The following is a 14,749-nucleotide window of genomic DNA, read 5'->3' on the forward strand; positions in this document are numbered from 1 at the left end:
TTGTCACTTGTTTATATTTTTGTGTACATATTCGTATTCATTCCTTTACACTTGTGTGTATAAGGTAGTTGTTGTGAAATTGTTAGGTTATATTACTTGTTAGATATTACTGCATGGTCGGAACTAGAAGCACAAGCATTTCGCTACACTCACATTAACATCTGCTAACCATGTGTATGTGACAAATACATTTGATTTGATTTGATTTATTTTGCACTTAATGTTTCTGCCACCGTCTCTTATGACTTAAAATAACTTCTGGATATCAGAACAGCGATTACTCACCTCGAACTGGACAAAGAATTTTTTATTTAATGAGTCAGACGCAAAGGATTTACTGCTGATACCGGACCAGGCTCAAATCCCTGTCATTTACATGAAGAGACGCCAGTACAGGGGACGCAAATCCAGGTGCCTTGTGAGAATTTGTCGGTGAGTGGGTAACCCGCCTCTACCATCCGTCCTATTGGCCAACGTGCAATCATTGGAGAATAAACTGGATGAGCTCCGTTTGAGACTATCCTACCAACAGGACATTAAAAACTGTATTATCTTATGTTTCACTGAGTTGTGGCTAAACGACGACATGGATAATATACAGTTTGCTGGGTTTTCTGTGCATTGGCAAGGCAGAACACGATCCTACCAGACGAGATAAATTACTTCTATGTACGCTTCGGGGGAAGCAACACTGAAGCATGCATGAGAGCGCAAGCTGTTCCGGACGACTGTGTGATCACGCTCTCCGTAGCCGATGTGAGTAAGACCTTTATACAAGTCAACATTCACAAAGCCGCAGGGCCATATGGATTACCAGGACGTGTACTCGGAGTATGCGCTGACCAACTGGCAAGTGTCTTCACTGACATTTTCAACCTGTCCCTGACTGAGTCTGTAATACCTACATGTATCAAGCAGACCAGCATAGTCCCTGTGCCCAATAACACCAAGGCAACCTTCATGAAGTGAAGTGCTTTGAAAGGCTGGTCATGGCTCACATCAACACCATCATCCAGGAAACCCTAGACCCACTCGAATTTGCATTCCGCCCCATGGAATCTCTATTGCACTACACACTGCCCTTTCCCACCTGGACAAAAGGAACACTTACATGAGAATGCTGTTCATTGACTGCAGCTCAGCGTTCAACACCATAGTGCCCTCAAAGCTCATCACTATGCTAAGGACCCTGGGACTAAACACCTCCCTCTGCAACTGGATCTTGGACTTCCTGATGGGCCACCCTCAGGTGGTAAGGGTAGGTAACAACACATCTGCAACGCTGATCCTCAACAGGGCCTCTCAGGGGTGTGTTCTTATTCCCCTCCTGTACTTCCTGTTCACCCACGACTGCGTGGCCAGCACAACTCCAACACCATCATTAAGTTTGCAGACGACACAACAGTGGTAGGCCTGATCAACGACGAGACAGCCTGGAGGGAGGAGGTCAGAGACCTGGCTGGGTGGTGCCAGGACAACAACCTCTCCCTCAACGTGATCAAGACTAAGGAGATGATCGTGGACTACAGGAAAAGGCGGGCTGAACACGCCCCCATTCTCATTGGCTGGGCTGTAGTGGAGCAGGTTGAGAGCTTCAAGTTCCTTGGTGTCCACATCACCAACAAACTATCATGGTTGAAACACACCAAGACAGTTGTGGAGAGGACACAACAATGCCTATTCCCCCTCAGGAGACTGAAAATATTTATCATGGGTCCTCAGATCCTCAAAAAGTTATACAGCTGCATCATCGAGAGCATCCTGACTGGTTGCATCACCGCCTGGTATGGCAACTGCTCGGCATTCGACCGCAAGGCTCTACAGAGGGTAGTGCGTACGGCTCAGTACATCACTGGGGCCAAGCTTCCTGCCATCCAGGACCTCTATACCAGGCGGTATCAGAGGAAGGCCCAAGAAAATGCCAAAGACTCCAGCCACCCTAGTCATAGACTGCTACCGCACGGCAAGCGGTACCGGAGCGCCAAGTCTAGGTCCAAAAGGCTCCTTAACAGATTCTACCCCCAAGCCATAAGATTGCTGAGCAGCTAATCAAATGGCTACCCGGACTATTTGCATTGACCAAACCCGCCCTTTTTATTTACTCTCCTGCTACACTCTGTTTATTATCTATGCATAGTCACTTTACCCCTACCTACATGTACATATTACCTCAATTACCTCGACTAACCTGTACCCCCGCACATTGACTCGGTACCGGTACCCCCTGTACAGTATATATAGCCTTGTTATTGATATTTTATTGTGTTACTTTTTTCTCTGTTAGTTTATTTAGTAAATATTTTCTTAACTCAAATGTTTCTACTTATCAATATTTTTTTTTTTAAATATCTAAAACAATTCACCTTTATTTAACCAGGTTAGCTAGTTGAGAACAAGTTCTCATTTACAACTGCGACCTGGACAAGATAAAGCAAAGCAGTGCGACACAACAACACAGAGTTACACATGGAATAAACAAGCGTACAGTCAATAACACAATAGGAAAAAAAAGAAAGTCTATATACAGAGTGTGCAAATAGCGTGAGGAGGTAAGGCAATACATAGGCCATAGTAGCGAAGTAATTACAATTTAGCAAATGAACACTGGAGTGATAGATGAGCAGATGGTGATGCGCATGTACAAATACTGGTGTGCAAAAGAGCAGAAAAGTAAATAAAAACAATATGGGGATGAGGTAGGTAGATTGGGTGGGCTATTTACAGATGGGCTATGTACAGCTGCAGCGATCGGTTAGCTGCTCAGATAGCTGATGTTTAAAGTTAGTGAGGGAAATATAAGTATAAACAGTTGGAATATAAGAGTTTAAATAGATGGAGTATAACCAACTGCAATAAACTAAATGAGTGTGGTCTCTCCAGTCCACATAAAGGCTTGGACCACACTGACTTGACACACGAGAGGGGAAAACAGAGGCTGGGAATGAAATCCAGTGTTCGATAACCGTCTTAATAACTCTGTCAAGAGAATGTTACTAATTACAAACCTGTGTGTCTCGCCTCTCACATCAACCTCTGAATCCCCACTCTGTCTCCTCTTGATCAATGAACACCTCTTAATGTGTGATCATTCTCAGCCCCCGGATTCCCCTGGGGGCCTCTCAACAACCACCTCAGCTAGTCACTAAGCATCTGATTGGGAGTCATTATCGGGCCTCTCGGCTACTACATACACTCTCCACAGACCTCTTCTCCCAAAGAGAGAGAGAGAGAGATGGGCAGAGAGAGAGAGAGAGCGATGGGGAGAGAGAGAGAGATGGGCAGAGAGAGAGAGAGAGAGCGATGGGGAGAGAGAGAGAGAGAGAGCGATGGGCAGAGAGAGAGAGAGAGAGAGATGGGGAGAGAGAGAGAGCGATGGGGAGAGAGAGAGAGAGAGAGAGATGGGCAGAGAGAGAGAGAGAGCGATGGGGAGAGAGAGAGAGTGTGTTTATTGCAGTCGGTTATACTCCAATTGTTTAAAGATAAATCAAATCAAACTTTATTTGTCACATATGAGAGAGAGAGAGAGAGAGAGAGAGAGAGAGAGAGAGAGAGAGATATGCAAGCCCCACAAACTCACTGGACACCCACTACTTCAGTTGGCTGGATATGTTGGAGATCTAGTCTTTAGTCTCAGAGCCAGACATCCTTTCTCTCCTTCTAGGAGTATGAGTAGGGTTTGGGGGTTTTCCTGACCACATGACTGGAGTAGTAACTCTGAGCCAACGTTATATACATGGACTATAAATAGGCCTGGCCCAACCAGGTGCTGCACAGTCTAGGGGAATGACATTTCTCCCATCTACCTCCCACCCTAGCATCTCAGTGAAGTAGGGTGAGATGTGATGCAGCATCGATCCTGTGTACTTTCATTGTGCCTCTGTATGTGACATGATGCCTTATTATAATGTTCTTTGTTGTGTTTGATGTGTTCCAGGAAGCAGGAACTGCTGACCATCTCCAATGTGCCCTTGGGAGATTGCCCCCCCTCGCCCCCCCGCACCGCCCCGCCCACCATGAAGGTAGGACACGTAGCACCTGGTGCCCGTTTCACTCATCGTACTATTTTCACACTACCGAGCCAAGCTGGCCTGGGTACCCATCCACCATAGTTGCTGGAACCGTGCTGGATAGGACAGTGTGGAAAGTAAACACCCAAGTGAGCATGGTATTGTTTGGCTTTGTGCAACAATGTGAAAAACTGAAAATGGTGTCAGTGCACTGAACCTGTCTGAACCTGGCCAATCAGAACACCTCTGAGAAGAACCACGATAGCATTTACATGTATTCTATTAGTGTTGCAATCGTCACATGAATAAGGCAGCTTAGTCAGTGGCAGACAGAACGTCACACTGACTGGGCCTGGGAGCAGACTCCTCTGTGTCCCAAATGGCATCCTATTCCCTATATAGTCCACTACTTTTGACCAGAGCCTTGCCAAAAGTAGTGCATTATAAAAGGAATAGTGTGTATGACGCATAGTGAGTCAGCTCTGTGAGGCCTGGATGGGCTTCCTTCACTGGGGCGGCAGGGTAGCCTAGTGGTTAGAGCATTGGACTAGTAACCGAAAGGTTGAATCGCCGAGCTGACAAGGTACAAATCTGTCGTTCTGCCCCTGAACCAACAGTTGACCCACTGTTCCTAGGCCGTCATTGAAAATAAGAATTTGTTCTTAACTGACTTGCCTACTAAAATAAAATGTAAATTTAAACTTTCGAGGTCATTCTGGAGTGTAGAGAGGCAGAGAGAGCTGCCAGGTTCAATAAGATCCAACACTTGTCTTTCTGTGGACTATTTTAATGTAGGGGCGTTATTTCTATACAGTATATATATCTGGTTAGACTGTAAACTCTCCTTCCAGACTCACATTAAGCATCTCCAATCCAAAATTACATCTAGAATCGGCTTCTAATTTCGCAACAAAGCATCCTTCACTCACGCTGCCAAACATACCCTCGTAAAACTGACTATCCTACCGATCCTTGACTTCGGCGATGTCATTTACAAAATAGCCTCCAACACTCTACTCAGCAAATTGGATGCAGTCTATCACAGTGCCATCCGTTTTGTCACCAAAGCCCTATATACCACCCACCACTGCGACCTGTACGCTCTCGTTGGCTGGCCCTCGCTTCATATTCGTCGCCAAACCCACTGGCTCCAGGTCATCTATAAGTCAATGCTAGGTAAAGCCCCGCCTTATCTCAGCTCACTGGTCACCATAGCAGCACCCACCCGTAGCACGCGCTCCAGCAGGTATATTTCACTGGTCATCCCCAAAGCCAACTCCTCTTTGGCCGCCTTTCCTTCCAGTTCTCTGCTGCCAATGACTGGAACGAATTGCAAAAATCACTGAAGCTGGAGTCTCCCTCACTAACTTTAAGCATCAAAATCAAATCAAATCAAATTTATTTATATAGCCCTTCGTACATCAGCTAATATCTCGAAGTGCTGTACAGAAACCCAGCCTAAAACCCCAAACAGCAAGCAATGCAGGTGTAGAAGCACGGTGGCTAGGAAAAACTCCCTAGAAAGGCCAAAACCTAGGAAGAAACCTAGAGAGGAACCAGGCTATGAGGGGTGGCCAGTCCTTTTCTGGCTGTGCCGGGTGGAGATTATAACAGAACATGGCCAAGATGTTCAAATGTTTATAAATGACCAGCATGGTCAAATAATAATAATCACAGTAGTTTTCGAGGGTGTAGCAAGTCAGCACCTCAGGAGTAAATGTCAGTTGGCTTTTCATAGCCGATCATTAAGAGTATCTCTACCGCTCCTGCGGTCTCTAGAGAGTTGAAAACAGCAGGTCTGGGACAGGTAGCACGTCCGGTGGACAGGTCAGGGTTCCATAGCCGCAGGCAGAACAGTTGAAACTGGAACAGCAGCAAGGCCAGGTGGACTGGGGACAGCAAGGAGTCATCATGCCCGGTAGTCCTGACGCATGGTCCTAGGGCTCAGGTCCTCCGAGAGAGAGAAAGAAAGAGAGAAGGAGAGAATTAGAGAGAGCATACTTAAATTCACACAGGACACCGGATAAGACAGGAGAAGTACTCCAGATATAACAAACTGACCCTAGCCCCCCGACACATAAACTACTGCAGCATAAATACTGGAGGCTGAGACAGGAGGGGTCAGGAGACACTGTGGCCCCATCCGATGATACCCCCGGACAGGGCCAAACAGGAAGGATATAACCCCACCCACTTTGCCAAAGCACAGCCCCCGCACCACTAGAGGGATATCTTCAACCACCAACTTACAATCCTGAGACAAGGCCGAGTATAGCCCACAAAGATCTCCGCCACGGCACAAACCAAGGGGGGGGGCGCCAACCCAGACAGGAAGATCACGTCAGTGACTCAACCCACTCAAGTGACGCACCCCTCCTAGGGACGGCATGAAAAGAGCACCAGTAAGCCAGTGACTCAGCCCCTGTAATAGGGTTAGAGGCAGAGAATCCCAGTGGAGAGAGGGGAACCGGCCAGTCAGAGCAGCTTACCAATCATTGCACCTGTACACAGCCCATCTGTAAATAGCCCACCCAACTACCTCATCCCCATATTGTTATTTATTTTTTGCTCCTTTGCACCCCAGTATCTCTACTTGCACATTCATCTTCTGCACATTATTTCACTCCAGGGTTAATGCTAAATTTTAATTATTTCGCCACTCTGGCCTATTTATTGCCTTACCTCCCTAATCTTACTACATTTGCACAAACTGTATATAGATTTTTCTATTGTGTTATTGACTGTACGTTTGTTTATCCCATGTGTAACTCTGTGTTGTTTGTGTCGCACTGCTTTGCTTTATCTTGGCCAGGTCGCAGTTGTAAATGAGAACTTGTTCTCAACTGGCCTACCTGGTTAAATAAAGGTGAAATAAAATAATAACAAATAATATACAGTGAATTCGGAAAGTATTCAGACCCCTTCTCTTTTTCCACATTTTGTTCCATTACAACCTTATTCTAAAATGGATTAAATAGTTCTTCCCCTCATCAATCAACACACAATACCCCATAATGACAAACCAAAAACATATTTTTTCGAAAAAAACTGAAATACCTTATTTACATAACTATTCAGACACTTTACTATGAGACTCAAAATTGAGCTCAGGTGCATCTTGTTTCCATTGATCATCCTTGAGATGTTTCTACAACTTGATTGGAGTCCACCTGTGGTAAATTCAATTGATTGGACCTGATTTGGTACACACCTGTCTATATAAGGTCCCAAAGTTGACAGTGCATGTCCTCCGAGACAGGATTGTGTCGAGGAAACAGATCTGGGGAAGGGTGCCAAATAATTTCTGCAGCATTGAAGGTCCCCAATAACACAGTGGCCTCCATTATTCTTAAATGGAAGAAGTTTGGAACCACCAAGACTCTTCCTAGAGCTGGCCGCCCGTCGAAACTGAGCAATCAGGGGAGAAGGGCCTTTCCGAACGCACTGCCTATATATATATGTAGGGAGAGAGAGTATACTGTTTGAAAACAAGTATCTGAAGTGAAAAAGAATCTGTGCGCTCTCTGATTATAGTAAGTCTCTTGAAATGTATTCTGCCCCAAAATGAGAAATAGACTGCTCTTAAAGGTTGATTGAATAAACGATTAAAGAGAAATATATGGTTTTAAAGGTTGATTGAATAAACGATGAAAGAGAAATAGATGGTTTTCGGTGAAGGATGCTGTGCAGTATCACCTCGAAACAGGCTAGCCCCCCTTTTCTAGTCTGCAAGGAGGAGGGCGAGAGATAAACAAGGAAGTGGGAGAGAAGTTGAAAGAGAGAGTTAAGGATTTGAAAGTGTAGCATACAGAGAAATAGAAAGAGAGAAAGAAAGAAAGAGTGAAGCAGGGAAAGGGGAATCCGTATGGCACAGAGATGGGGAGCTCAACAATGATCTTTTCTGTATTTTTTATTAAATTAGGCAAGTCAGTTAAGAACAAATTCTTATTTACAATGACTGCCTACCGCAAAATCCTATAGTGTACATACAGTATGAGGCTGTTACTATGCATACTACCTCTTCTGTTACTTGTTTGTTTCTTTATTGTTTCTTTATTATTGATTATTGTACTGCACTATTGAGGGAGCTAGCATACTAGCATTTAGCTGCACATTTTATACCGGCTGTAAACTGTGTACTGTACGTAACAAATGAAATAGGATTTGATTTGGGATGATTCATAATCAATCAATTGACCAGTCATTTACTGATGATATTGACTGGGTATTTAAAGCGCAACTAAAAGGAAAGAAACAACTTCTCTGATAGAAAACGGCCTATGTGGAACATTTAATCTAGTTTCAAAATTGACTACAAAGTGTAAATGGGATAATTTTGTTCATAAAATTAGTCTCCTCCAAACCTGAGTTTTGCAAGTGAGTTGTCATGACTTATTTGAGGGTTGGGTTTTTGATTTTGACAATGGTCACTTGCACATTAACACGAGATACACATCTGTGGTGATTGCGCTCCATTCAATCCCATCACAGAACACACATACAGTGCAGTGAGACAGACCTGCCCATCAGAGCAGCGGATCTGACGTTGTGCAACAATTTGAAATCTTACATAGATTCCTTCAGACTATGTTGAGGAAGAAATATGGTCTTTGTTCCTATGGTGTCTCATGTGGGACAAACATCAGTAACTGCCACATCGAACCACACCCCCAAGACTGAAGTCTAGTTTTTCTTTATGATCAACAGAGAAACACATGTCGCTGCGTTCCGATGCTCTTTAAAGTTCCAGTACACGTAGCTTCTGTGGGCCGACCCGACAAATTCACATTCAAATGTGGGTTATAGATCTGTCATTCTCATTGAAAGCCAATTTGATAAGCAGTGGATCTATTCTATGTGCTCCATTTCTATGCTTGCCGATTCAATGACCTCATCTGGTTGTAATGACATCATCTGCACCCAATTCAGCCCGCTGGGGTTGTGCTACTCACTGGTAGTAGCTGGTGTGGCATAGCATGTTTGCTGTTGTTCCAGACCTACCTACAATCCTACCAGGCTGACATCTCTCTGATAGAGTCCTTCGCGTGTGTGTGTGTGTGTGTGTGTGTGTGCTCACGCGCGCATGTTGCTATAAAATGAATCATTTTGATAAGGAACCACTCCCAAGTCTCAAGCCTTACTCATTCTAAGACAAAACTAAAGTGTGTAAATAGTTTATTGAAAATGTTTCCGTAGTTCCTTGTCCTGAACCAGAGGCAGACGTTCAAATTAGAAGAGTGAATGAGGACGAAAGTAAATGTGGGTAGACACACAGGCAGGAGCTGTTGCACTTAGTCCGGGAACAACAGGACTTGACACTCCTGTCTGGGGCTTTGAATGAAATAAGAGAAAGCTGAACGTAGCGGAGAGCACTAAGTTCTCCCATTCTCCAAGGACAAAGTGAAGGACGAGGGAGGTTTTTGTTGCTGTTGAAGAAAGGGTTGTTTGAGGCAGATATAAAGGAAATGAAGGAGGTGAAGACCAGGTCATGAAAGAACAGGAAGAGAGAGCGAGGAAACAGTTTATGCCTGTTTTTTCTAGTCCGACTGAGGAGCCAGAATGTGTATTGCGGTGTTGTGATACAGGAGGACTAACAGCGCATTCCAATATCGTGTGACTGCTTCATTTGTAAATACCTGACAACTGGTACATTTGCTTGAGAGAAACATCTGCACAGGCAAAAACAGTGTGAATGAAAGAAGGTTTGCAATGAGAAAGAGTTTTATGCATGTGTCTATGCTGTTGACGGTAAGAGACTAGGGACACACTGCACTGTTGCAGCTAGAAACACAAACATTTCGCTGCACCTGTGATAACATCTGCAGATAGTAAGACCTAGTTTGACAGGTTTTACATTTAAGTGTATTCAATGGTACATCAATGGATTTACGCCAGTGTTTTACCCAAAAGGCTCAGACTTTTCTGTTTCCATCTTCTGTTTCCGGGTCTCAATGCGCCATGGCCCCCGTGGACCTGCTCTCACTTGGGGCCAAAGCCAGGCCACTGGTACTTTTCAGCTGCATTTACATAACAAAGGCTCACTTGGGAACTTTAACACCTTCTCATTAAGCACGTGTTTTGATTATGCAGAGGTTGTTGATTCTGCTCTTCACTAGTCCTCACTGTCAGCCCTAGCTATGGAAACCCAATTTCCCTAGCATTACATCAGGGTGGGTATTACACACTAGTGGAATGCTGGTGTTACACTCGAAAAGCAGCACTAGTGCTGTGAGTGAATATGGGTTACGTGCTGAGCGCCCGGAGGCCGTGGTGTTAGAATCCTCCCAGTGCCAGTCCTTCCCTCTAATCTTGGTGTGGACAGCGGGGTGCAGCAGGTTGCCCCGGGAGATAAGAGAGAGAGCGAGAGAGAGAGAGAGAGAGAGAGCGAGCAGCACAGACAGACCGATAGATTGGTATTTTACATCTAGACTCTGTGGTGGGCCAGCCTTGGAGGCAGAGGAGGACAGACAGACCGATCTTTTGCACCTTGGTTCTCAGCCTCTCCACGCTCCGCTCACGTCACGGTTCCTCTCCGATTGGCGTCCGATTGATAGATCTCCGTCTGGCCCCTAGGAGGCCCACCACAGCCCCCAACGCACAGACGGGGGACGACGATGAATCACCAAGGTTACAGTGCCCATCTGTAGGGCTGCGTGAGCCTGCCTCTCTGTGTTGACTCTGTGGGACTAGCTATGTGGGTTTGGGACACCGTGGCAGGTTAATGAATAACTAAACGATAACTCCCGCTGCACTGACAGCTGTGGGATTAGCATGTTCACCTGAGCTCAGGTGGATTGGATATCCCGGGAAAGTAAAGAGATGTTTTGAAATGGATCCTTTTCCTGGTTTACAGAGTACCAGGTTGTATATCTGAAGGTAAAACATAGGTTTTCTAGGTCTTGGTGTGTTTAGTGGTATTGCTGGTGGTGTTCGACTATGATATAACATGTCGCTGTAATGCCGTGGGTTTAATGGCTGCGTTGATAAGGGGTTATCAGTACCTGTGTAGATAGGCCAGCACTAATGTCAGAGTGACTCGTTGAAGCCCACACCTTTCAAAGCATTTGTGTTTAGCTTTGTCATTAGTGTCTGCATAAAATATGACATAAAAAGTACATTTAAATGCCATTAGGCTCACTATATGAACAGATGCATTTTGCCGGTGCCTCGTGTATTTCTGCTCAGGTTTGCTTTGGCTGTCTCTACTTGCCAACCTTGAAACCTGTGATTCAAACAATGTAGTTGATTGTGTTCCTCATCAAATCAAATTTTATTTGTCACGTGTGCCGAATGCAACAGTGAAATTCTTACTTACAAGCCCTTAACCAACAATGTAGTTTTAAGAAAGAAAAAAAAGAAAAATGTAACAAATAATTAAGGAGCAACAATAAAATAACAGTAGTGAGGCTATATGCAGGTGGAACCAGTACAGAGTCAAGGTAATTGAGGTAATATGTACATGTAGGTAGAGGTACAGTGACTATGCATGGCTAATAAACAGAGAGTAGCAGCAGCGTAGAAATGGGGGGTGGGGTGGGGGACAATGCAAATAGTCTGGGTAGCCATTTGATTAACTGTTCAGGAGTCTAATGGTTTGGGGGTAGAAACTGTTAAGAAGCCTTTATGACCTAGACTTGGCGCTCCGGTACCGCTTGCCGTGCAGTAGCAGAGAGAACAGTCTACGACTAGGGTGGCTGGAGTCCTTGACAATTTTCAGGGCTGCCTGGTATAGAAGTCCTGGATGGCAGGAAGCTTGGCCCCAGTGATGTACTGGGCCGTACGCACTACCCTCTGTAGCGCCTTGCGGTCAGAGGCCGAGCAGTTGCCATACCAAGCGGTGATGCAACCAGTCAGGATGCTCTCGATGGTGTAGCTGTATAACTTTTTGAGGATCTGAGGCCCCATGCCAAATCTTTACAGTCTCCCAAGGGGGAACAGGCATTGCCGTGCCCTCTTCACGACTGTCTTGGTGTGTTTCAACTATGATAGTTTGTTGGTGTTGTGGACACCAAGGAACTTGAAGCTCTCAACTTGCTCCACTACAGCCCCGTCGATGAGAATGGAGGCGGTCCTCCTTTTCCTGTAGTCCACATCCTTTTCTGTAGTCTGTAGTCCTCATTCTTTGTGTCTTTAGCATATTTCCTGAGTATGACATTTGACTGTCACATAGAGAACTTTGTGTTTGTTGATTGACTGGCCTTCATTATAAAGACACAAAAAGGCCAGGACAACACTGTATAAAACAATGTTTTAATGCAAGATAGATCTTCTTCAGGTCAAAAACTGTCAAGGCCTTTTTGTTTCTTTGTAGAGTTTTTCGTCCATCACCTATTAAAGTGAAACTCAATTAAAATCACATTTTTAAAGCTCATATTCTGTTCTCTCATATCCAAATAATGTTGTTGACTCATCCTTTACTTATTTATAATATTTATAAGGACTGGTATTTTCCCACACCATTGTGTTGTTTGTGAATAGGGAAAGCAGGGTCACACAGAAAAGCTGCTTATTTTATATTTATCCTTTATTTATCTAGGCAAGTCAGTTAAGAACAAATTCTTATTTACAATGACGGCCTACACCGGATGACGCTAGGCCAATTGAGCACCTCCCTATTGGACTCCCAATCATGGCCGGATGTGATACAGCCTGGATTCGAACCAGGGACTGTTGTGACGCCTCTTGCACTGAGATGCAGTGCCTTAGACCGCTGCGCCACTCAGGAGTCCCTGCAATCCATGTTAATCTCCTATTAACATAGGGCCTACTTAAAAAATGTTTGGAAGGAAATATATTGTAATTAATAGTAGGTCATCATATTGTTGTAGAAATCTTGGACAGCTACTCATAATGGGATCATGTGTTAATGACAATCTTACTTCCTGATCCCCACTCTCATTCAGCTGAGAGTGGTTCCCGTATTGACATTAGTTATTTGAATTGTTTGATGATTATTACGACAATGACAATGCACTACATGTACTACCAATATCTAGTTGTCTGTACTTGTTTCCCCATCGTCCTGTCAGTAATATTTTGACCCGGAACTTTAGTATAGTTTCCTAGGAGCACAACAACAGCCAATTCTTTTTCTGGAGTGACTGTTTTGAGGAAGTGGAGTGGGCTTGGTTATCTGTGTTTGGATAATATGCTGCATATATGGGTGTGAGAGGGTGTAGGACTCTCCTTCCTTATCTGTTCTGCCTCAGTTCATTGAGCTTGTATTGGGAACCAGGGTGGAAATGCTGCTAGCTGGGAGGTGATCACGGTGTGACAACTGTAGCTACTCCTGGGTTTGAGAGGTTTCTGGTCATGTTCAAGGCTACATTGCAGACTGCCCAGTCAGGCATCAGATCGCTATATCACATGATGTGGTTAGCTCTTGTACTGTACATCTCAATGTAGTCAGCCTGGAATGTAGCCTCAGTGACCAGATCTCCCTCCATTTCCATAGAAAATACCCAGAAACCCCTCCATCTCACACTGTGGACATCACAAAACCACACCTCAACCTATAGCAAATTGAACCCTAAGTGAAAATATCCACCATCAATTAATTTTGTTCTTATTTAGGAAATACAGTTCACTCTACTTTTAGTGATCAGATTGGTCCAGGACAACATTATAACTGCATTCAATGGCATTATTGTAGGCCATTGTAGTCAAATAATCGCCTCTGTTTGTCTGTTTGTTTCAGTCTGCCGAGTTCTTTGACATGCTGGAAAGGATGCAGGTGAGACTCATCCTTCTCCTCTCTTCTTCCTCTTTCTCTTCCTTCTCTCCTTCCTTCTCTTCTCTCTAAGTTCCCACTGCTGCTGGCATGGACGTGGTGATGAACGCGCGACACGCTCATCACTTCCTGAGATTTTATTCAAGGGTCCTCTCCAACGAGCAGAAGGGTCCCGTTATTTATTTATTTATTTCACCTTTATTTAACCAGGTAGGCCAGTTGAGAACAAGTTCTCATTTACAACTGCGACCTGGCCAAGATAAAGCAAAGCAGTGCGACAAAACAACAACACAGAGTTACACATAAACAAACGCACAGTCAATAACCCAATAGAAAAATCTATGTACAGTGTGTGCAAATGTAGAAGAGTAGGGAGGTAAAGGCAATAAATAGGCCATGGAGGCGAAATAATTACAATTTAGCATTAAACTTAGTTAAATTATTAAGCCACGGAAGTTAGGAGGGAAAGCGCGGCCCGCCCTTATTTTGAGGAGCCAGGACGACCGGGTCCAATCTCTGGTCCTGATTGAGTAATGAGCCGAACCGGACCAAGTTAACGAGCTCCCTCTAAAAACCCATTGACTTCTCTGTCCTGTTCTGCTGCACTGTGTCTGTGGGGTTCTGGGATCTTCTGTGGGAATGGGGTTTTAGGCAGGATGTGGGCAGGAAGAGGGTGGTGGTGGTGGCGGCTCTGCAATGCCCATTTGGGGACAGTGGGAGAGCTTTTGAAAGAGGGGGAGTGAGCGAAGGAGGACAGGAGATTGATAGCGCCTGATGACAAGTGCGCGAGGAGGAGTGAGGACAGAGGCCACACTGGCCTGCTGCCACCTCTGAGCCGGTCCTTACCAGACCCCTCTCTGTCCCAACAGTCCCTTACAGAGCACAGCGCCACATCGACCCGCACTACTAACTAGACTAGAGCAATCGATGGTGGAGCAGTTGAAAAGCCTCTATCTGGAATGGTTGATCACAGAGCACGTCTCAGAGGGATCAAAGATGGATGCATTAAGAC

General features: G+C 44.9%; 1 protein-coding gene across 2 annotated transcripts in view; it reads left to right on the top strand.

Annotated features, from left to right (window-relative positions):
• The window catches only part of LOC120028901 (rap1 GTPase-activating protein 2-like), an 81,688-nt gene that overhangs the window by 44,885 nt on the left and 22,054 nt on the right, over positions 1-14,749 (top strand). Inside the window, exons 3-4 of one of the 2 annotated variants that reach the window (XM_038974173.1) lie at positions 3,935-4,019; positions 13,705-13,740. In XM_038974173.1, coding sequence (XP_038830101.1) covers positions 3,935-4,019; positions 13,705-13,740 — 121 coding nt within the window. Of the gene's footprint in view, positions 1-3,934; positions 4,020-10,442; positions 10,884-13,704; positions 13,741-14,749 lie in introns of those variants that run through there. The other variant, XM_038974172.1, reaches the window with a different exon arrangement.

This window comes from Salvelinus namaycush, chromosome 34, assembly GCF_016432855.1.
Source record: "Salvelinus namaycush isolate Seneca chromosome 34, SaNama_1.0, whole genome shotgun sequence".
Lineage (NCBI taxonomy): Eukaryota > Metazoa > Chordata > Actinopteri > Salmoniformes > Salmonidae > Salvelinus > Salvelinus namaycush.